At 36.8% G+C, this 26062-nt stretch overlaps 1 protein-coding gene across 1 annotated transcript in view; it reads right to left on the bottom strand.

Annotated features, from left to right (window-relative positions):
* The window catches only part of fzr (fizzy and cell division cycle 20 related), a 105088-nt gene that overhangs the window by 11934 nt on the left and 67092 nt on the right, over window positions 1–26062 (bottom strand). Inside the window, exons 2-6 of the mRNA XM_088271735.1 lie at window positions 7902–8206; window positions 4381–4491; window positions 3446–3568; window positions 2466–2600; window positions 303–417 (exon numbers count right to left, since the gene is read on the bottom strand). Of these exons, the coding sequence (XP_088127861.1) occupies window positions 303–417; window positions 2466–2600; window positions 3446–3568; window positions 4381–4491; window positions 7902–8206 (789 nt within the window). The remainder of the gene's footprint in view (window positions 1–302; window positions 418–2465; window positions 2601–3445; window positions 3569–4380; window positions 4492–7901; window positions 8207–26062) is intronic.

Genomic DNA, 26062 nt, shown 5'->3' with positions numbered 1-26062 from the left:
TATTTTTAGAAATATACTAAATATTTTTCAAATGGAGAAAAAACCTCCAGGTTTTACATAAAAAGATCTGTTACACTGGAAAAAGTTTAATAAGTGGCTTGATATTTATTTTTAACACATTGTTTTTAAACTTTAAAAACGTTCTCCTGAAAAATCAAGTTTTTTTATTTATGACGTTCTTAAAAGGAGTGAAAAAGACAATTCGAACATCTATCATACATTGTTTTGCAAAATTATATCTTTTTTTTTTTTATTTCTCTCATATAAGATAATAATACTATAAATGTCCCCAATGGGCGTACCTGGTGTCCGTATGTCCCTCTGCCTTATGTGGCGGTCTCGGCTGCCGGAGCTCAGAATGTCTCCGTTCCACGCGAGGGCCCCCACTCGGGCAATGTGCCCCACCAACTTCGTCACCTGAATCCGGACAAAACCACATTACTGTCAGAGCATCGTATCAAGGGGATAGAGTCAAAGACATCTATACATTGTTGGGTAATATATCCAAAATTAAACAAGGTTTATTGGATTTGAATTCTACATTTATTTATGTGTATGTTAATACGTGACGCGTTTCGTCTTATTATGACATTATCAAACACACACTTGAGTGTTTGGTAATGTCTTGATAAGATGAAACGCGTCACGTATTAACATATAGATAAATAAATGTAGAATTCAACCAAATAAACCGTGTTTAATTTTGGATACATTACCCAACAATTCAATATGGAATTCTACCAACTGTCTGCAGGTACAATAAACATCTATATATTATTTGTTTTTAATTTCACGACTCAATGCTTTTGAACGAGCAGTGTTTGCGGACGGCGCATGTGTCTTATAGCACCAAAGATGGCACTACTGAAAATTCTTTGAAAAATGACCAAATTTAATGTTTTTATTATTATAGTAAGACTAGTTTTATTTTTTCTGTATTCTTATTTTATATTGTAAAGTTGATAAAAAAAATTACAACTCTGTTTTGTTTGTCTGTTTTTTTGAACTGGACAACTTTTAAATTATGTAAACACTATAAATAATAAATGAAATAACCTGATATAACATTCTCCTTATCATTCATCGTTCACTTTGTGTAACACTACTTCATGACTGCCAGTTTCGGAATAACCATTCCATCATCGGGTCAACTCGGCTGTCCAAACTTAAAACACAGTAAGGGACATTTTTTTGTAGTACCTTTTTTTTGCATTTTTGGATTAAGTAGAATCTACTTAGTCCAAAAATGCAAAAAAAACGTACTACAAAAAAATGTCCCTTACTATGTTTAGAGTTTGGACAGCCGAACTGTAGACTGATGTGACCTGATGATGGGAATGATTATTCTAAAACCGTTAGTTTTGAATTAGTATTTTTAAGTAGTATCACACAAAGTGAACGATGAACGATAAGAAATTGTTATATTACCATACCACAAAGTTGTCAATGCTCTTAATATAAAAACACAACTTGATATTTTTAGTTGTTTTTTGTGGAAAAAAAAACTTAGCATTAAATAATTAACTCTGTCATTATAAGTAGAGGCGTGCATTCTATATAGGCAGAAAAGCAGTTTCTACCCTGGATTACTTGCGTTCCTTATAGAAACACAACCAGTGCCTTAGTAGGCACTGGTTGTGTAAAATAGTTTTTTTTATTTTTTTTATTTGTATACATTTATTGAAATCACAATTTAAACATATTTAATAATAATAATAAAACCCTTATCCGCACCCCAATGGTGCACAGGGCACTGTGTCATATTAACGCAGTGTTATCTTAATCGTTTACACATGAAGGAAAGGTGATCAGCCCTCCGCTTCAGGTACCAGTCCAGGGTAATATTGAATAAATATGACAGTGAAAAAATCACTTATATTTATTTTACCCCCCTTGGGAATCGAACCCGAGACCTCCAGAACGGTAGCCGAGCGTGCTGACCATTACACTACGGAGGCGGACACATATTTAAAACTTTTTTTTTGTTGCAGAGACCCACCAAGCCACCTTGTGTGTCTTATCGGTGGAGTTTTTTTATAATACATTTTTTATTGTTTTTAACGATTTTAACCTAATATACACACATAAAAAAGAGAAAAAAAAATAAGAATATAAACATTTTACAATTTTCATAAAATTAACTCTAGATCATTTACCCATTCCTTTATTTCGCCTTTGTTCCATTTTATTTTGACCTCTAACATCCGTCGGCAACAAATTAAAAATGTTCGGAACGATATATTGCAGTGTTGGACTCCCATATTTATTGTTGATTCTTGGGACTATCAAACCTTCGTTGTGGGTAAATCGTGTATCATGGTTGTGTACTAAAGGATTACGATATTTTCACCTTATCCTTACCCAACCCTACTGCCTAGCCTGATTAAAAATTATGTGCACGCCACTGCTTATAAGCATTGCAACTCCCGGATAAATTATGCCAGCAGTGGAAGAATTGATCTCACCTCCTTGTTAACAGCCACATCCCACACGGAGATGTATCCCTTCTGAGTTCCCACAGCCACGAGTCCGCCGCGCTCACTCCAAGAGACGGAGGTCACGGCGTTGCCATCGTTCGAGAGGTCACACAATCTCGTCACCTGGAAAACAAAACCATCAAATTATCACTCTAGATCGGGGTCGGCAAATAAATATTACCAACTAGCTGTAAGTTTAATAATAAAACCCTCACCGCACCCCAATGGTGCATAGGGCACTGCTTCATATAAACGCAGTGTTATCTCGATCGTTTACACATGAAGGAAAGGTGATCAGCCCTCCACTTCAGGTACCAGTCCAGTATAATATTGAATAAATATTAGAGTGAAAAGATCACTTATATTCATTAAACCCCCCTGGGAATCGAACCCGGGACCTCCAGAACGGTAGCCGAGAATGCTGACCATTACACTACGGAGGCGGACTGTAAGTTTGGTTAAACAAAATAGAGAAAAATGAGATAGCACACATTTCTAATAATATGTTAAGGCCCAGCATTTACATGCATACACGTTTCATATCAAGTAATGACATCTCATCTGTAGGGTGAATCTGGTATGATAAATAATATTATTAATATTATTAAATAAGTTGGAAGTTGGAAGTTGGCCATCCACAATGACGAGGAGCTCAACAAGCTGCCCTCCAGCGTGACGACCATCGCTCGGGAAGGCGTCCTGCCCAACACCTTGGCCATTCTCCAGCCCATGGGATCAAGAGGAAGGTGTTTTAATTTGTCGGCCCATCTTTTCCCCGCTCCAGACTCGACGGCCCGAGACCGATTGACGACGTTTTAATCCATTTATTTTTTGTATATCATTATCATCATCATCATCCTACAATTATTCTTACTATCCATGTCTTTATAAGCGCCCCTGGGGTAGTGTTTTACGAAAATGGCGCTATACAAACTATCCAAATTATTATTATATTACAAAATAGTCACCTGGCTAGTACACGCGCTCCACAGGTATACACAGCTCCCCAGGCCGACGCTGAGCACGTTCTGCGCTGACCAGTCCACGAGGTTGAGGTAGAAGTCGTCTTGTAATTCTGGTGCGTCCAGTACCTGCAAGGTAGATTACATACATCCATTACATACAAAAAATACAATTACAGAAAGCTTTCTCTAGAGGAGATTGAAATGGAATGTGTATTTTACTACGCATTTTTACTGATTGTTACGCAGTATGATTATCCGGAGCATTGGTCTGGATATTCCCGATAGTTACCTAAGACAGCGTCGGCATAGATTGTTTCACATTCCTTTATATATGACCAACCTGCCGATAGTTATGCCTGTAGGAAGAGCTACCGCTATGTTGAACAATATCACACTAGATATTGATCTGTTCCATGTGTCTGAAGGAGTATTCTGAATCGGGATTCTTCTACATCTTGAACAAGAGTCTTCTTGCTTACTTTTTAATTTATGTGTTTAATGTATACGCCTTTAAGGTTTGTTTGTTATGTATGTATATATTAATTATTGAATAAATTTAAATGAATTGAATTGAAAAAAAATCGTAGATAATTTGTTGTTGAATTATAATTTTAAAAAAATTAAATTATTTTGATAAAAAAATTATGTACTGTAGAACGGGGCTACTTGAACTTTGATGTGTTACATGAGCCCGGTACAAAAAAAAATTAGATTGTGCTATCCATCGAAGTATCGTGACAATAAGTGTCACCTGTCAGGGAAACTATGAATCATGTCAATACGTTCATTATTGGTAGACAAAATACAGATTTCATTTTTTTTTTGTACTGGGCTCAAGTAACACATCAAAGTTCAAGTAGCCCCGTTCTACGGTAGCTTTTCCCATTTTTACTTCATTTCATCACGTATGGGTTTCGTATGAGGTATGGGGTTGTTACCTTGAACGGTATCCTGGATATCTTTCTGGTGGCCTTTCTGGGTGACCGGAGGAGTTTCTGTGACTTGGCCGACACGGGGGATAAGCTGTAAGCGGCCGGATCAACGTTCTCCTGGAAAGAGACATGACAATTATTTTAAAGTATTCATTTTAGATTTGGACGCAGTCGAAATATTGTCGGTTAAAATACCTGGTCTCAAATATAAGTATTAAAAGTTGGAAATCATATTTTGAATTATTTATTGATTTGGCTTTTACTATGTATAGCTACATTTTAATTTATGTATTAATTGTTAAATTAAGCACAGTTTTTTTGCATAACTATTCCGATTCGAACCCTTATCCGCACCCCAATGGTGCATAGGGCACTGCATCATATAAACACAGTGTTATCTTGATCGTTAACACACGAAGGAAAGGTGATCAGCCCTCCACTTCAGGTACCAGTTTAGGGTGGTATTGAATAAATATTAAAGTGAAAAAATCACTTTTTATATTTATTAGACCCCCCTCTGGGAATCGAACCTGGGACCTCCAGAACGGTAGCTGAGCGCGCTGACCATTACACAACAGAGGCGGACATAACTACGCGAAACAATTATAACAATTTAAATTTTTATGTGTTTTTCAACAGTAAAATACAACTTAGTAGACTCAAAAAATCTGTTTGATATAACAATTAACACATAAACTCACATTTTGAGTTGTTGAGATATCGCTCACTCCTTTCAAGAACGTCATAAATCAAAATACTTGATTTTTCAGGAGAACGTTTTTAAAGTTTAAAAATATAATACAATGTATTAAAAATAAATATCAAGCCACTTATTGAACTTTTTACTGCGCAACAGATCATTTTAGGTAAAACCTGAAGGTTTTTTCTCCATTTGAAAAAAATTTAGTGTATTTAAAAAAATAATAAAACAATATCTTTTCTTCAAAATGCAAAAACAACACTTTCTGCCCTGTAGCGGGTAAATATTAAGTTAAAAATATGCCTCTTTTGCTGGGATATAGTTCATTTTCTGGGCATTCCGAAAACATGCACAACTGATAATTGACGATTTTTGATTTATGACGTTCTTGAAAGGAGTGAGCGATATGTGTAAGGATTGGAAAAAGAATAGTATTGATATAAAAATGCGAGATCGAAGGTGTCGTTAGGTGGGGAAGGCAAAGCCTATAAAAATATAGACTTTGCGGGTTATTCCTTTTAATCAAAAAATAAATAAATAGTTTTTCCACATCTATGTGGAAATACTATCTAACTAACTAACCATCATGCCGCTTCACCGCAGGGGTAGTCAGAGAGAATCAAACACCACACCACTCTGTCTTTGCAAACATTCTTCGTCTCTTCCACACTCATGCATCTCCTCATACATAACTGACGATTATTACGACTCCTGAAACGGCCGCTTTCAAGTAACTGTATAGTTGTTATTTACAACATTTTGAGTGTGTCCATAAATAAATTATTTGGTCAAATTATAAGCTTAATAATAAAAATGAAAATGGTATTTTCTGGCGTTTCTCATGTGTGTGATTATAATCCAGGATTCGGATCTCACATACTAATATAAGAGTTTCTGCTTAGTAAAAAGCTTCATTACATCTCACCAATAGATGTCTCTAGTGAAGTTCTAGTGATTCAAGAACAAGGTTTCCAAACTGGTTCATATATATAGAACTTCCAAGAATTTGAGTAGTGTGGTTGTCAATAATGGGTAGAATTGGTGAATGTTACACGTGTGTAAAGTGATCACTTAAACCAGCCTATGACGGTCGTCAGCCCCGTAAATCCCCAGACTTCCATATTCTTCTTCATCTTTGATGAGATGTCAAAAAATAATAGGATGTTAATGCATCGAAACACGTGTCATAATAGATTTGAACAAATAGTTGTATTTACTAAGTGAAATTTATATTAAAAATGAATAGATATTACCACAAAGTGACTGCCGAATGAATTAATAAAATAAAATATAATAAAATGCAGTTCCAAACAAAAAATGTGAGTACAATACTCAAATCAAATAACAACTTGTGATGTTGGCTATCATTTGATCGCTGTCTCTTTCTAAAATGTGGGATGTCGTATCACCCACCGCGGCGTGTCTACCACACGCCGCGCTCGGCCACAGAGTATTGTGGCTTAATTAGCTAGACACAAGTGAGCCAATTGACTATTACGGCGGATACGTGGGCGAGCACTATGGCCCGTGTCGTGTAGGAGAGATGATATCACACCAATAATTACTGTTTGGAGTTAGCGAGTTTCTTGCACTGGACGGCGGTGGATTGTAGAGTGAGAGGCCAGGAAAGGGGAAAAGCCGCCCTTACCTTTACGCAGTTCACTATTCAAAGCTGTTTCGAGTAAACCCAAATGGAGGTTCTAGCTACGTTAGATATATCGCTAACTCCTTTCAACGTCATACATCAAAAATTGTCAATTTTTAATTGTGCATGTTTTCCGGATGCCCAGAAAATGTACTATATCTCAGCAAAAGCGGCATATATATTTACCCGCTATAGGCCAGAAAGTGCTGTTTATGCATTTTGAAGAAAAGGTATTGTTTATTTATTTTTTTAGAAATACTAAATATTTTTCAAATGGAGTAAAAACATTCAGGTTTTACCTAAAAAGATCTGTTGCACAGTAAAAAGTTCAAAAAGTGGCTTGATATTTATTTTAAATATAATACATATTATTATATTTTTAAACTTTAAAAACGATCTCCTGAAAAATCAAGATTTTTATATATGACGTTGAAAGGAGTGAGCGATATGGTATTGAAATTTATTAAAGATTAAACACTTGCATTAGGACCACCAAAATTGAGTTTTATTTTAATAGTTTCAAGTTAGTTATTAGTTATTAATTTTTTAAACCACTAGAGACAAAGATGTGAACATAGGTATGTGTGACTGTACAAATGTGAGAATGTTTGATTGTATGAATCTGGGTATGTGTGAATATATTCGTATATATGTATAGACGGGCGCTGTGGCGTAGTTGGGTAGACGCACGACTGGAAAACTGGCGTCGCGGGTTATATTCCCGCCAATGGCAAAATGAATTCAAGAAAGATTTATTTTCAACTGGTCTGGGTGTTTTTCACATTTACCTTCCCTATCCTTACTATCCTACCTGCAGACTAGCATCTAAAATAGACACTTTGCGGGTTATTCCTTAAAAAAATAGTTAAAAAAAAAATGTGGCTATGCGTAAATGTATAAATGTGTGAATGTGTGACTGCATGAATGTAAGAATGTGTGAATGTGGATATGCGTAAATACATGCATGTGTGTGAATGTATGAATGTGAGAATGTGTGAATGTGGATATGCGTAAATATATGTGTGAATGTATGAATGTGAGAAAGTGTGAATGTGTGAATGTATGAATGTATGAATGTGTGAATGTGTGAATGTATGAATGTGAGAATGTGGGAATGTGTGAATGTGTGAATGGGGGTATATGTGAATGCGGGCGGATGCGGGTGGGTATATGTGATCTCACCTGCTTGGAGGGCCACCGGTACTTGTAGACGGAGGGCGAGGGCGCGAGCGGCGCCTGCGGCGCGCGGCCGTCGGGCGGCGGGCGCAGCTCGTGCACGCGCGCCCCCAGCAGCTCGTTGCGCAGCAGGCAGCCGTAGGCGAGCGCCTCGCGCGGCGGCGCCGGCTGCGCGGCCGGCTGGCCCGGCGCGGCCGGCGGCGGCGCGGCGCCCGCGGCCGGCTCGGCGGCGGCCGGCGCCGGCGCCGCGGCGGCCGCCTCGCCGCGCTGCTTCTTGGACGAGGGCGGCGTGTCCGACGGACGGGGGATGGCTGCAGAGAGACAGAAAAAAGAAAATATTCAATCGAGAGAAAATTTTTAGTATTTTCATCTACATTTTCTATTGATTTTTGATTTGAGTTTAGTGATAATAATGCTAATATTTATTCAATATAACCCTGGACCAGTGTCGCTGTGAGGGGTGAAAACTTGAAAACTGTCTGCAAGCAGTTTATTCAATATTATCCTGGACTCGTACCTGAAGCGGAAGGCTGATTCACTTTTCCATCATGTGTCAACGATCAAGATAACACTGTGTTTATATGATGCAGTGCCCTATACACCATTGGGTGCGGATGATGGTTTGAATATTAATCTACCTTTTTTACAATTAGTATAACTACTTTATTTATAGATTTGGCGTTTAATTTGTAGAACTCCATATATGTGGAAAAAACTATATGGATGTAATTTTTTTTTATATATATTAGGTACATACCTAATATAGTCATCTTACGATAAATAGTAATATAATACGAAAATACATCATTTAGCAATCGTTACGAAATTTCCTTGAAATTTGTCGAGAAAGCGATTTCGAACTTTCAAAATCGATGACAGTCGACTTTTTCAAAACAAATTCGACGCGATTCCATCGTCAACAAAACAACAAAAAATATACTCATGAATAGATTGGACAAAAACGCTGTTATAGTACAAAAAAACTTAAAGTACAGCTAATTTAAAATATGCATAATCAGCACTCGAACCGGGAGTAAAAAATGCATACGGCACCAGCGGAGCGATCATGACGACGCGGACGCATTTGCTTCTGCACAGCATTATCTTTTCAGGTATACGACGTACTAAACATCGTGCTATCTTCTTTACGCAAGCACCTGACGGGTATCTGTCGCTTTTTTACGTTAAATATTTTATGTACGAATGTGGGGGTGGGTGAATGTATGAATGTGGGCATGCGTGAATGTGATTATAGGTGAATATGGGTTTGTGTGAATGTGAGTATGTGGGCACGTGTGAATGTGATTTAAATGTGTGAATGTGTGAATGAATGAACGAAGTGTTTATACACCTGGATATCGGTATCTATGAAAGTGTAAATGTAGGAGTGCATGTATGTATGAATGTGTGTATGTTTAATTATGGGAATGCGAGAATACATGTGAATATGGGTATGTGTGAATGTGTGAATGTAAAAATATGGGTACGTGAGGATGTAATGTATGGATATGGGTATGTAGTGATGTGTGAATGCATCAATGTGTGAATGAGGGTATATGTGATTATGGGTACGTGAGAATGTGTGAATGTATGCATATGGATATGTAATAATGTGTTTTTTATGTTTTTTTATTATTAACATAAATTGCATACATTTATTTAAATCACAATATTTAACATATTTAATAATATATATTTTGCAGAGACCCACCAAGCCACAAGTAAGTGTGAATGCACAAATGTAAAAAATATAGATACGAGAGAATGTGTGTGAATGTATTAATGTATAAACGAGGAAACTGAAGAGATAACGCAACGCGGAAGCAAACGCATCTACGCCTTCATGATCGCTCCCCGACACTGTCGCGTTCGAACTTTGGGTATTGCAGCAAAAAAGACAAAAGATATTGGCTATTTCCCCAAAAGTACAGTTATGTCCCGACGCTAAGTGAATACACAAAGAGACTAGATAATTTATTCAGCAGACCATGCATCCTCGTCTAGGTAAACGAAAGATAAAAAAAGAGATCTCTTCAAATAATTGCAATTTGCAGACTCTCGCGGACTGAATATTTGAATATTTGGCTAATGAACCCATAGTAGCTAAGTGCAGTACGCTATTTGCTTAGCGTCACTATAGAGCACACATACTCCAGGGGTCGGCATTAACAGGCATCAAACATTTTTTTTTGGGGTCAAGGGATCTTGCATCCCTTATCGCTCACTCCTTTCAAGAACGTCATAAATCAAAAAACTTGATTTTTCAGGAGAACGTTTTTCAAGTTTAAAAATATAATACAATGTATTAAAAATAAATATCAAGCCACTTATTGAAATTTTTACTGTGCAACAGATCTTTTTAGGTAAAACTTGAAGGCTTTTTCTCCATTTGAAAAATATTTTGTATATTTAAAAAAAAATATTAAACAATACCTTTTCTTCAAAATACAAAAACCGCACTTTCTGCCCTGTAGCGGGTAAATATTGAGTAAAAAATATACCGCTTTTGCTGGGATATGGTACATTTTCTGGGCATTCTGAAAACATGTACAACTGAAAATTGACGATTTTTGATTTGTGACGTTCTTGAAAGGAGTGAGCAATATGTCACCGCGACCATGTCAGGTCTATTGTGACTTCCCTGTGTTTTACAGCTCACTGCCAAGACCTACGTGAGTCATGTAACTCACGACCTGTCTTGGTGGTAAGAGATAATACTTCGCCTTCTCGGAGTCCAGTAGAGGTCCTCCAAGGATGTGACTTCGTTTGTGAGCGAGTGTGTCACAATAGATGTCTCAAACATACTCATTGCTCAAATAACAAAATTATTACTCTTCTTCGTCTTAAGGTGGAGACTGACCGGAGCATTTCGTCGTGACATCGCTCGCGGCGAGCATCAGCGAGCATCCGAAACTATGGATGGAGCGCTCGGCTCGCTGTACTGACTATACGAATGTTCGCAACGTAACGTGTTACGTTACGACGAAATGCTCCGGTCAGTCCTCACCCTTAGTCCTGAGGCGCATACTCCGAATTCCGTGGACAGCTAGACGCACCAACGACTCCATTCTCCACGAGTTACATTTGGATGGCTTAACTCTGGCCAATGTCTGTACAAGAAGGATTCTTCAGTTTTCGGACACGTTGCGCGTGGCAATGAGGATAGCCTGGTTGTGATCGGTAGCCTGGAGGGGAAGAGAGGGAGAGGAAGATCCTCACACGATAGTTCCATGCTATCCTAATATATATCCTATAATAAAACGAAATTGATGACCACTTCTTCCAGTAAAGTGGAACGTATAAATTTTCGAGTTCCCAGTCGAATCACCGGGGCAACTGACACCTTAGCGCTTCCCACGAGTAGAATAAACTCTAAACAAAGTTCCATTATTTATCCACAACATTTTGAATGTGTCCAAATACTTGTTCACAAATCTAGGTTTCTCCAATTAGGAGTTATTTTTACATTTTTTGACATCTCAACATAGATGGGGTAGAATGTGGAAGAATGGATATTTACCAATCATAGATGACAGTTGTGAACTCAATCATGGAACGTCATGAGAGTGTATCCACTTTACGTAGATTCAGCAAAAAAGTTTTCCGTGAATCGCGCGATTGATTTCCATCGATCCCACGACAGAATTCAAAGTGATTAGCCAATTAAAGTCGCGTCAAAGTCTGAGTAGTTTATTATTTTTTAATCAAACAAAATAATTGGCTAGAACGGCCCGAATTAGCATTAGCGACAAATTCAAACATTTTACGGTATAATTTGATATAAATGATACAGCATAATTTCTATATCAAGTGCATCGAGAGCTGCGTAATAAAACTCGCGGTAGTAAATATGTAAATTTGATGGATTCTTATGTAACTTGTGTGTTATGCAGTGATGGGATTCAAAGGTTTCAAGAACCGGTTCGCCCTTTAGGTACTACCCCCCCTATAAAAAAATAGTTTTTACATTTATTCATTTACTTGTTTTTTATTCTGCACATAAACAGATCATTCACATAACAACTGAGAATGCTCCAAATGCTGATACGCATCAGCATTTGGAGCATTCTCAGTTGTTATGTGAATGATCTGTTTATGTGCAGAATAAAAAACAAGTAAATGAATAAATGTAAAAACTATTTTTTTATAGGGGGGGTAGTACCTAAAGGGCGAACCGGTTCTTGAAACTTTTGAATCCCATCACTGCATAACACACACGTTACATAAGAATCCATCAAAACTTTCACGATATTCTATTTACTAAGTGCAATAACTTAACTGAATTTTTACACTATTTTTTTTTCATCTCTCCAATAGTTTTTTCTCTTGGTGAGATTCAAATATTTTTACAACATGGCGGATCAAGCAGTCTTGTCCGCCTCCGTAGTGTAATGGTCAGCACGCTCGGCTACCGTTCTGGAGGTCCCGGGTTCGATTCCCAAGGGGGGTAAAATAAATATAAGTGATTTTTTTCACTGTAATATTTATTCAATATTATAACCCTGGACTGGTACCTGAAGCGGAGGGCTGATCACCTTTCCTTCATGTGTAAACGATCAAGATAACACTGCGTTTATATGACGCAGTGCCCTATGCATCATTGGGGTGCGGATAAGGGTTTTTTTTATTCAAGTAAACCGAGCGTGCTCCGATACATGATCTCAATCGGAATATTGTGTGACAACAAAGGGTTAAGGACCGGTTTGGCGAACTCTAAACTTTTTAGGCACCGGTTCTAGCGAACCGGTGCGAACCGGCTGAATCCCAGCTCTGAGTATACTGCTAAAAAAATATACCGTGTATATTTTTTTAGCAGTATACACTGTTTTTGTATTGTAAAAATTATTTTTTCTTCGTAATAAATACATATATGGTTTTAAAAAGAAAACATTTACTGAAAGGAAAGGAGTTTAAAAAATATATTAAACATATTTTTCCTATGAATATTCCAAAAAAAAATATCCAATATAAACTCAATAAAAAATTCGGAGACGTGTTACCTCTCCGGCAATCGGCCGTTGATTGAATTCTGCGTTTCGTTGTGTCCCCTTAAGTTCTACGATACAACGGATGACATCAGGTACATTTCATCTAGAAGGCGCAATGGTACTCGCAAAATAATATTATAATTGAACCAGTGCCACGAAGTCGCCTACCGTTACACTACCCACGGATGGCAAAGAGCGCATTGCGATCTGCATAGTGTGCAGAGATGAGGAAATATGCAAGTAGCCAGGCGCCGCGCTGCTGGTCTCGGCTCAGTGGAAGTCATAATAACGTGTGCACAGTTAGTTGTTGTCGCGGTTTGTGCAGAATCCGTTAATTGTTATTGCTGTTCGGCGTCGCTAAATATGGCCGACTTGGCAGAAAAGCAGTGGGATGGAAAATTCTGCGCTTATCATAATATAATTTGACCCGCATCTCGACAGAGAATGTGTATATATATATATTATATATATATATATATATATATATATATATATATATATATATATATATATATATATATATATATATATATATATATATATATATATCGCTCACTCCTTTCAAGAACGTCATAAATCAAAAATCGTAAATTTTCAGTTATGCATGTTTTCAGAATGCCCAGAAAATGTACTAAATCCCAGCAAAAGAGGCATATTTTTAACTCAATATTCACCCGCTACAGGGCAGAAAGTGTTATTTTTTGCATTTTGAAAACCTTCAGGTTTTACCTAAAAAGATCTGTTGCATGGTAAAAAGTTCAGTAAGTGTCTTGATATTTATTTTTAATACATTGTGTTATATTTTCAAACTTTAAAAACGTTTTCCTGAAAAATCAAGTTTTTTGATTTATGACGTTCTTGAAAGGAGTGAGCGATATATATATATATATATATATATATATATATATATATATATATATATATATATATATATATATATATATATATATATATATATATATATATATATATATATATATATATATACATACATATACATTCCAAACCTTTATCAGCAGTCCAATGGTGCGTGGGGCACTGTATCATATAAACGCAGTGTTATCTTGATCATTAAGACATAAAGGAAAGGTGATCAGCCCTCCGCGTCAGGTACCAGTCCATTGTCAAAATAATGACCCTTCTCCAGTTATCCTTGACTGCGCTGCACGTAGCCCTCCAACCACCGAGATGCCTGATGCCGCCTTAACTTAATTGGTCCATCGTGGGGGATCTTCCTCTCCCCCTCTCCCCTCCAGGCTACCGATTACAACCAGTCGTTCCAGGCTATCCTCACTGCCGCGCGCAGCGTATCCAAAAAACTGGAGAATCCGTCGTGTACAGACACTGGCCAGAGTCAAGCCATCCAAATGCAACTCCTGACGAATGGACTCGTTGGTGCGTCTAGCTGTCCATGGGATTCGGAGCATGCGCCTCACCACAACACTTCAAATGAGTCAATTTTTCTCCTTTCTGCTACGCCGCCGTCCATATTTCAGCAGCACAGACAAAAATGGAATGGACCTTTTGTAGATTAATCTTAATATTAAATAATCATCTTGGTGCTGTTACTCATTGAGTGGTATATAGAAAGCTGTCCCACCACATTCCCAGATCTGATACAGAAGCATCTAGGCTTCCTGACAGACCTCCTCTAGCAAAAATTTTTTTTTTGTTGAAACTACTACTACTACTACTACCATCACGCCGTTTCCCCGCAGGGGTAGGCAGAGAGGATGGAACGCCACACTCTTCTGTCCTGACATACACTCCTCGCCTCCTTCACATCCATACATCTAGTCATACATGCCCTCCGATTACGCAGACTTTTGACACCGCCAGATTTTAGGTTCTGATTGATCTGATCGTGCCAAGTCTTTTTCGGTCGTCCACGTTCTGTTTTCCCTCTCACATCCGCCACATATATTTTCTTAGTCATTCTCTCGCTATCCATTCGCTCCACATGTCCATACCACCGCAAAGAACTCTTCCTAATCTTTTCAATTATTCCTCGTTCAGCCTTACATTCCTTTCTTATATCGTCGTTTTTAGTTCTGTCATTCAAAGTCTTTGTTGAAACTAAGTTGCGAAATTTATTGAAAATGTCAAACAAAATGAGTGGTCATTGATTGGTAATGTAATTATATTTTATTAAAGTATTACTAGCTAGTAAAAATGACAGTTTTTGGTGAGGAAAGCGATGCAAATGCACAGCCGATATGTGATGCGAAGTCCGATGTCGACCTGACGGCTTTGAAATTCTGCGAGCGGAGGAATCCCAATGTTCCCAGATCTATGATCGCTAGTTGTACGGATAGTACGATGCATGTTTGATTTATCGTTGCGGTTGTTTGTTACTTAGTACTGTATACAATTTAGGTCAGGGATACAAATGAAAGCCCTTTGAATATTATCACAAGCAGGCAGAATGTAATCTATACAAATAAAAATATACATTAATTGATTCGGCAGTCACTTTGTGGTAAAATCTAACTAACTAACTAACTAACTAACCATCACGCCGCTTCCCCGCAGGTAGGCAGAGAGAATAGAGCGCCACACCACTCTGTCCTTGCAAACATTCTTCGCCTCTTCCACGTTCATGCACCTCCTCATACATACCCGCCGATCGTTACGACTCCTAACCTGACCACTTTCAAGTATTTGGCATACCTGATCGTGCCATGTTTTTCTCGGTCTTCCTCTGCTTCTTTTCCCAGTAACATTCGCCTCGTAAATTTGTTTTACCGTTCTATCCATCCATCTATCTATCCATTTTCAATTAATGTTTTACTTAGTAAATACCACTATTTCTTAAAATCTACTGTGACACGTGTTCCGATGCATTCCGTTTCAAAGACATATGGCGTTTAAAACGGAATGAATTATTAGGTTGATGCAAAAGTTATGACCGTTTTTTATGATCCCAGGTAAAATTTTTTTTTTTCATAAATTATGAATAGTATCTTCTTTTTTATGATTCCATTGTACAAAGGATGCTTTTCCTCTACATTCTATTCAGTTTTGGCCTAGCCAGAGTACAGTAATGACCCGTTGTATCTTTTCAAAATGTCGCTCGATAAAGTGCATTTACGTCATTGTTTACTTTATGAATTCCATAAAGACAATACCGCGAGTGTGGCAACCAAAAACATTTGTGAAGTGTATGGAGCAGATGTCATCAAAGTCCGACAGGTACGAAGTTGGTTTACAAAATTCCGATCTGGAGATTTTTCACTCATTGATAAACCACGTACCGGGCGGCCATTGAAGTCTGATGACGACAAGTTAAAAGTCATAATTGACACCAATCCACGTCTTACCATCAGGGAGATTGTGTCAATGATGGGAGTCAACCAAACAACCGTATTAAGATATTTGAAGCGTATGGAAATGGTTTCGCGGTACGACGTTTGGATACCTCATCAATTGTCGGCTGCCAATTTATTGGATCGTGTTTCAAGGTGCGTTGCTTTGAGTGCTAGACAAAAACATGAACCTTTTATGCATCGTTTGGTGACGGGGGATGAGAAATGGGTCGTGTACAACAACGTGACAAGAAAAAGACATTGGGCTATACCTGGACAAGCCCCATTAACAACTTCGAAGGCCGAAATCCATAAAAAAAAGTTATACTTTGTGTTTGGTGGGATAATAAGCGTATTGTGTATTTTGAACTCTTGGAACACGATCAAACAAGTACAGCAGAACGATATTGTCAGCAATTATCCAAATTGAACATGGACCTTCAAAAGGATAGACCAGAATTGGTAAACAGAAAAGGTGTAGTGTTTAATCACGACAACGCGCGACCACATGTGGCTATGATGACCCAACACAAGCTAAATGAGTTAAACTGGGATGTTATCAAGCATTCACCGTATTTTCCAGATCTTGCTCTTTCTGATTTTCATTTATTCCGATCACTGCAAGTAAAATTAAATGATGAAAAAATTTATACAATAGAGCAGGTAAAAACATCCCTTACTTCATTTTTCGCAACAAAATCCACGGAATTTTTTACTACTGGTATTAATAAGTTAATAGAAAGATGGGAGAATGTTAAAAGAACTGGTGGAAATAATAAAATTTATTAAATAAATAATACATATAAAAATAAAAAATAAAAAAATTATATGTAAAAAACGGTCAAAACTTTTGCATCAACCCAATACATTAACGATAAAAAACATGACATTACATTAACAAAAATAGTTACATTAACAATAATAAAGCCAATTAAACAATTCCACATTTATTTTATAATTACTATTAAAACAATTAAAAGCTATTCACGGATTGTTTTGAAATTTAACATAACGTTGTATAAACAGGCGTTTATACTATCTATCTATATAACTTTTTTTAAACCTCGAAGGCAGCGCCATCTATTGAATGTAACAACAACAACAAAAATTGCTTATGGCAGACAGACGTAGATGAAGAAGAATATGGAAATCTGGTTATTTACGGGGCTTATAAACTCGATTTTTACTCAGTTTTTGGAACTCCTGCATATATAATTTATCTCATGACATTGTACACGTGAGTTCACTAGGGCCACCTCTAGTTTGATTGGGAAAACTTTTATTTAGTAGATCCTAACTGGATTATTTTACATACTGGGACACGTCTACAAACACGGTTTTCAATTTTTTATGCAGCTAATAATTTTATTCATAACATGTGAACAAAAATCCAGCTACATCACCATATATAATAAAAAATGTCTTTTAATTATTCGGTATAAAAGAGAAAAATTAACAAATGCAATTTTTTAAGGAATGTTTACTTAATACCGTATATTTGACGATATTACAATGCATTCCTCAGATATAAACATGTCACATGAAACACGTGTGGCAACGGATTTTAAGAATAAGTTTTATTTACAGAGAATTAAATAATAATAAATAGGTCGAATGATTGAATTCCTGAAAACGGAAGTCGCCATTTTACGATTTAAAAACAAAATACATCGGAAATGTCCCGTGTCGTCTTACAAGCGAGTAGTCAAAGAATACTCGAGGAAAATTCGCAGAAAATGAACCGGAATCCGAGATGTGCTCTCGTATTGCAAAAGGTGTTGGTAACAGACACGAACGATTACTTTTATTATGTTATCTTCTTTTTCCTGGCCCTATCCCAACTTATCGTCTTGTAGACTGTTGGGGTCAGTGCTCCTAGTCCTCAGGCTGTAGGTCCTTTTATCATATATGGTACAACGTCACCTAGGTCATGTCTTTGAATCATGTTATCTTTATGTAGAATCCGTGATATTTTTTGTCTTCTTCTAGATGTCTTTCAAGGAACATCCATGGCGATCGCCTGGTCTACTATATATTCTTTTCCTGGCTGCATCCCAACTTATCGTCTTTATAGACCGTTGGGATAAGCGATCCTCGTCCTCAGGCTGTAGGTCCTTCTATCGTATACAACGTCACCTAGGTCATGTCTTTGAATCATGTTATCTTTCTGTAGAATCCGTGATATTTTTGGTCTTCTTCTAGATGTCTTTCAAGGAAGATCTATGGCGATCGCCTGGTCTACTATATCTTCTTTTTCCTGGCTCCATCCCAACTTATCGTCTTTGTAGACCGTTAGGGCCAGCTCTTCTCGTCCTCAGGTTGTGACGAATATAAAAGTACGGGCATTTACGGGGCTGACGACCGTCATAGGCTGGTTCAAGTGATCACTTTACACACACGTAACATTCACCAATTCTACCCATTTTCATCCACCAATAGATGTCTCTAGTGAAGCTTTAGTGATTCAAGAACAAGGTTTCTATAAATTGGTCAATATATATAAAACATCCAAGAATTTGAGTAGTGTGGTTGTCAATAATGGGTAGAATTGGTGGATGTTACACGTGTGTAAAGTGATCACTCAAACCAGCCAATGATGGTCGTCAGCCCCGTAAATGCCCAGACTTCCATATTCTTTTTCATCTTTGATGAGATGTCTAATAATAATATGAATAAATAAGTAAATGAACAGACTCATATTACCTATAACGTTATATTCTTATCTGAAGACCTACCTTTATATATGTTTTATCATTTCCTTTCATTCAAACCTGACACCATGTAACTCTCCTTAGCCGCAGCGACAGGTGAGTATCCCCGCGTAGTTACGCCTTATCACTCTACCTGCACTTACAAAACGGAGCTGATAAAGTAAAGTGTCGCATTTCCGAAACGCGTTCTCACGAACTGTAATCTGGATTCGCGTAACTATTTTTTTTTAAATAAATAAATCTATAAAATAAATATGCGAACGTGAATCTCCCGAGTTGTTCACCGATTGCTTTGAATTTTCGACACAACGTTTGCATTTGAATGTGCTTGTTTTGAAGTCTGTACTTTCTCAGCATTTCTTCTCCATGAAATTTAAACGTTGTGTTTCACTCTCTCTCGCTGCTCGCTGATAGTGTGTGAAGGAGACGTGTATTTATTTACCAGTGATTACTTTATGTTATTTTATTATTATTTTATGATTAAGACTTTTTGTTTCTCTATCAGTGTATTTTTTATATTAGATACTGTATATATGTATTATGTTAAAGGCATTAGCCGTTCAATAAATAAATAAATAAATAAAATACCTCGTACAAGAATACCTGTGATGGGTATTTCATTACTTTTTTAAATGTGTTTTTTTTACTTAGAATAAGAAAAACGTGGTATTTTGTGAATTATTATTTTGAAAATTTAATGAAAATCATCCAAAAATCGTGATGTAATATAATTTATTTTCCTTTTCCCAAATTAAATTACAGAGAAGAGACCTTGAGGTAGTATTTTACGAAAATGACGATACGTAAAATATTATGAATTATTATTTTACAAGACAATACAATAATGTAGTACGGAAAATAACACTGCACTGATTCTATTGCAAATTTATACAAGGCCCAGTTATCAATAGTCCGCAACTTAATTTTCTTCAAACCCTGGTAACATTTAACGTAATCGATTTTTTCCTTAAAACACTTTTTTCTAAAGATTTTTTTTTTCGAAATAAATATATGGTTTTGAAAAGAAAAGAGTTATTGAAAGGATAAAAATATATATTGAATACATAATAAAAAATATAAAAAATCCAATAAATATTCTTGAATGAAATTATGGGCGTAGAGACGTGTGGCCCCTCGCGCAGACGGTCGCTTACCGGAATCTAAGTTTGCGAGTAAGTCCTTAATTGATTAAAAAAAGAGAAATATTTGTGTTTTTATTATTTACACAACTATTTCAATTTCATACTTTGAGAGCCTAAGCGGATCATTATTAGAAATAGGTATCAAATTGTGGTACAGTGGGTTCGAACCGAGAAACTCTGACTTAAGAGTCCGCAACACTAACCACGGGACCACAACCCGACACATAATGGATCATAAAATATGCTATAAACCACAACATGTAGAAGTATTTTATTACATTTTACAAGGAAAACTTGCAATTTTAAAAGATGATAAGAAACTGATCAAAGGTTGAGAGCACAAGTATTTGCGGAGCTTCAGGGCTCCACGGAGCACACTTTGAGAGCCATTGGTCTGAGGGATCGCATTCCAGAGTCCTAAAATATACTTCAAAATCCAACATATCGCTCACTCCTTTCAACAACGTCATAAATCAAAAATCGTCAATTTTCAGTTGTGCATGTTTTCGGAATGCTCAAAAATGTACTATATCCCATCAAAAGCGACATATTTTTAACTCAATATTTTTACCCGCTACAGGGCAGAAAGTGTTGTTTTTGCATTTTGAAAAAAAGGTATTGTTTAATTATTTTTTTAAATATATTTTTCAAATATGGAAAAAACATTCAGGTTTTACCTAAAAAGATCAGTCGCACAGTAAAAAGTTCAATAAGTGGCTTGATATTTATTTTTGATACATTTTATTATATTTTTAAACTTCAAAAACGATCTCCTGTAAAATCAAGTTTTTTGATACATGACGTTGTTGAAAGGAGTGAGCAATATGTAAGTATTTCATTGAATTTATAAGGAAAATGAGCGATTCCAAAAGACGACGTGACAATCTGTTCAAAGGTTGACTGCACATGTTTGAATAAATTGAGGGCGATAGCCAGGAGCAATAGCAAACTTCAAACTCCAGATAATTAAGTGCTAAATATGCAGGCGGATAGCATTAACTAACCATTCCACAAAATGTACACACAGCGTGTACATTATTTATCTACACAGAGAATATTCTAGAAAATAGTACAGGCCCCCTAAGCTCGAATCAATGCGACCTGTCGCTGTGGTTGTCGAATCTCGAACACGAATAACGAAGTGTTATGTATATTTTATTAAAACTAAACACTTGAATAAATCACTTTAAAGAGTTTTATTTATATTTACGACTAGTTTCAAAACGACACATGTTTTCATCTTCTGGTACAAATTAAAACAATTTATTGGTTTTAATTTGTACCAGAAGATGAAAACATCTGTCGTTTTCGAAACTAGTCGTAAATATAAATAAAACTCATTAAAGTGGTTTATTCAAGTGTTTAATTTTAATAAAATAATCGTGTCATTCCACAAAGTTAATGCCGAATCAATAAATAATATAAGTGTTATGTACGTCAAATCATTATAACATTTATTAACGTGATGGATATTTACGTGTGTCTAGATAAGAAATGTGATAAATTAACAAGAAAACTTGAAAACATAAATCAATAAAACATTATATCTGGGATGTTAAGTTTTGATTTCTAACCGATTTTAGTTGATATTTCAATCAAAAGGACAATTCTATCCTTACAGGGACATCTTTAGTCAAGTGTCGTCAGTAAATTTGTATAAAAATTGTAAGAAATAATGCATTACAAAAAGCCTTCTTTACTGATTTGTAGATATCACACTAAAGTATCTTTATAATATAAACTACCACGGATGTGGGCATGGCTTAAACTGCGGCTGTTATGCGAATGTAAAAACATACCTACCGCAGGAAGGGCGATGGGTTAAAAAAATATTTATACTTTCATTAATTTAATTATATTTTTCAAAAAATAGATGTAAAATAACTATGAACAGAGTGTAGTGACCCTTTTATTTGGATGTATGCAAGATCCTAACCGGATTATTTTACATACTGAGAAACGCCTCAAAACATGATTTTAAATTTGGACATATTTTTGTTCAAAGTTGGAGAATACGCCTCCCGAGATAGAGTCTGTTGACCGACGAGTGACAGAATTGCCGAGTGCGGTCTCGTACAGTCAAGTGCATATAGGCGAGTCATTGCATCACATCGGAGCTATTCTGATTTGCATAAATTACATATCTGCATAAAATAGTTATGTTTACTTGAACACACAAAACAGGAGACTCGAATGCACCGCTATGTTGACTGGAGATGCTAATATTGGGGCGACGCTTGGGTGTATTTCACTCGAATGCTGGACGATGTATACATAAGACCTTATCTAGACAACTAGAAACTGCTGAAATGCGAATGCTTAGATTCGGCAACAACCTGTTGCCCTCTTCAGGGTTTAATTTATGACTCATAAAACAAAATGGATCAAACATGGGTCAAAAAACATAGTATTTTTATTTCTCAAAATAAAAAAAAAATGTTTAGATAAGGGAAAAGACCAAGGTAACAGATGAGGCTCAAAGAATCGTGGAACTAAAGTGGAACTGGGCAGGTCATGTGCCACGTATGTCGATGGATAGATGGATGAAAAAGATGCTTGACTGGAGGCCTAGAAGCGTGGGTAGGCCCCAGACAAGATGGTCCCATGATATTAGGAAAGTGACAGGCCTGCATTGGGAGAGAGTCACGTCCAACAGACAACTGTGAATGTCCAAGAGGAAAGACATTGTTCAATACCGGACATAAGAAAAAGGCTGAAGTAAGTAAGTAAGTAAGTAAGGAAGTACAGGTATCACCCAAAATTGGGTGCTTTGCCAATAAATTAAAAAATAAGTAAGTAAGTTTATCTTACTCCAGACAACTAGAAACTTCTGAAATGCGAATACATAGACAGTCAGCTGGAGTGTCCCTTGGAGACAAAATAAAGAGTTCACGCATACATGGAAGCCTGGGTGTAACAGGCATCAATAGTAAGGTAGAGGAAAGGCAATTGGAGGTGGTATGGGCACATAGGACGCAGAGAACCTGAACATATTGTGAAATGGAATCCTCGAAAGACATCTAGAGGAAGACCAAAATATTCATGGATGCAACAGAAAGATTACATGATTCGAAGGTATGGTGTAGGTAACGTAGTATATTGTAGTTTATCCGCCTGCGTAGTGTAATGGTCAGCACGCTCGGCTACCGTTCTGGAGGTCTCGGGTTCGATTCCCAGGGGGGGTAAAATAAATTTAAATGATTTTTTCACTGTAATATTTATTCAATATTACCATGGACGGTACCTGAAGCGGAGGGCTGATCACCTTGCCTTCACGTGTAAACGATCAAGATAACACTGCGTTAATATGACACAGTGCCCTATGCACCATTGGGGTGCGGATAAGGGTTTTATTATTATTATTAAAGTAGTATATGTTGGAGGGACCTACAACCTGAGGACGACGAGAGCTGACCCCAACAGTCTACAAAGAGGATAAGTTGGTATCGAGCCAGGAAGTAGGAAATAAGAAGTTTGGTTTTTTTTCAATAATAAATTAAAATTTGATTTAACATTTCATACATAAATTCGTCTCCTTCTCATCTTTGTCCGCACCAATGGTGCATAGGGCACTGCATCAAATTGACGTCATATTTTCTTCTCTAGCCTTCTGTCCTCCACTGCAGGATATAGGCTTCTTCCGTATCCTTCCATTCCCTTCGGTCTGTTGATTTTTGCAGCCAGTTTCACAGCTGCTATGTCGTCGGATCATTTTGAGATCTTCCGACGCATCTTTTAGAAACGGTTAACAACGTGATCCAGTTATTTATTTAAAACATACAAGTAGATAAGAATTTTTTTGGGTCAAATTATTTCGTAACACACTTTTGTTCAATAACAAACATGCGTTTCGGCTGGAAACCAATATATTAATAAATATTTCTATTTATACATATGTATTGTCCGCCTCCGTAGTGTAATGATCAGCACGTTCGTCTACCGTTTTGGAGGTCCCAGGTTCGATTGCCAGGGGGGTCAAATAAATATAAGTGATTTTTTCACTCTAATATTCATTCAATATTACCCTGGACTGGTACCCGAAGCGGACGGCTGAAAACCTTTCCTTCGTGTGTTGACGATCAAGATACCACTGCGTTTATATAATGCAGTGCCCTATGCACCATTGGTGTGCGGATAAGGGTTTGAATGAATGAATGGATATATATATATATATATATATATATATATATATATATATATATATATATATTTCAGACGGGTATTTTTTACGCCTGCGGACCGCTGGTGACGGGATTCGATAATTAGGTACATATGGTCAATACCTTAATACCTTAACAAAGAGATCTGTATATAATATTCATATAAAAACATTGCACAATTCCTTCTTTTCTGCCTCTGAGCCGAGGCCGGCGCAGAAGGTAAAAATACCCTTCCCGTCCTTAGGCATCAATCGACCGAACGGGTAGGAATACCTTTCCCGTCTGAAGTGTATTAAAAGACAGGCAGACATGCACTCTACTCGCGTCCTCCATAGTGTTCGCTCTGCAAAATTCAACGAGGAAACATTGTATTGAGGAATTATTCATTGTAACACTTTTACGGGTCGTTTACAATCATGACCTGGGTCAACGTCTTTTGTTCGAACTACAAAACCATGACAGAAATGGCGATAGAGAAAATTCAGGGGGTATGTCCTATAAAAAAAAATAATGTAAAAAGTAGATTGCCGACGTTAAAATGCCTAGTGTGGTACAAACGAGTGGTCCTCACAATGCGTAACGTAGTTTAAATATAAAAAAAATATATATTATTTTTTGACATCTCATCAAGGATGAAGAAGAATATGGAAGTCTGGGCATTTACGGGGCTGACAACCGTCATAGGCTGGTTTAAGTGATCACTTTGCACTCGTGTAACGTTCACCAATTCTACCTATTATTGACAACTACACTACTCGAATTCTTGTAAGTTCTACATATATGAACCAATTTTGAAACCAGCCAATGACGGTTGTCAGCCCCGTAAATGCCCAGACTTCCATATTCTTCTTCATCTTATTAAGTTATAATAAAATATTTATAGTGATTTTAAAACAAAGTTACATTTTAATTATAAAATGGAAAATAACAAAGTTAGTGCCTCAAATATAGATTATATAAAAAAATTAAGTTTACTCTACAATGCAGGTCATGTGACACGTACGTCTGATGATAGATGGACTAAAAAGGTGCTCCACTGGAGGCCTAGAGCAGAACTGGAAGAGAGTCGCGTCCAACAGACAACTGCGGAAGAGGAAGGCCTTTGTTCAATACTGGACAAAAGAAGAAGGCTGAAGTAAGTGAACATTCTACAAAACAAGTCTTCGACCTGTCATCGTTACATCAATATTTCGTGAATATGCGTCGGCGGAGTTCAGGCAGGAGAAGGGTTTCGTAATACGAATTGCCAGCAAATTGTTCTCCAGGCGACACTGTTGCGCAATTTGTCTTCGTCTGTAACTAAACGCGTAACAGGAAAATAACGATAATAGTCCGAAACCATTGAGAAATTATTTTTTAATGTTTGTTTTCCTCGCCATAACACATCAACCATCAGCAATTCCTTCTCTGTCCAAGCGGCCAAACTATGGAATGAATTACCTCTCCTTGTAAAAAATCCACCTTCTCTAATAACATTTAAGAAACTGTCTGAGACATTACTATTTATCATTAGAATCCTAACTGTCCATCAAACCTCCTCCCTTAGTTTTTCCCTCTACCTCCTTCCTTAAACTCCCTTTTTCCTTTGCCTTCCTCATTGTAGCCAATTATATATTTACGTCATATATCAAAAATCGTCAATTTACAGTTGTTCATGTTTTCGTAATGCCCAGAAAATGTACTATATCCCAGCAAAAGTGGCATATTTTTAACTTAATATTTACCCACTACAGGGCAGAAAGTGTTGTTTTTGCATTTTGAAGAAAAAGTATTGTTTTATTATTTTTTTAAATAAACTGAATATTTTTCAAATGGAGAATAAACCTTTAGGTGTTACATAAAAAGATCTGTTGCACAGTAA

This window comes from Brachycentrus maculatus, unplaced genomic scaffold (assembly GCF_059751285.1).
Source record: "Brachycentrus maculatus isolate JH-2025_06_01 unplaced genomic scaffold, ASM5975128v1 h1tg000459l, whole genome shotgun sequence".
NCBI classification, from domain to species: Eukaryota; Metazoa; Arthropoda; class Insecta; order Trichoptera; family Brachycentridae; genus Brachycentrus; species Brachycentrus maculatus.
This window is presented reverse-complemented; position numbering and strand designations above follow the sequence as displayed.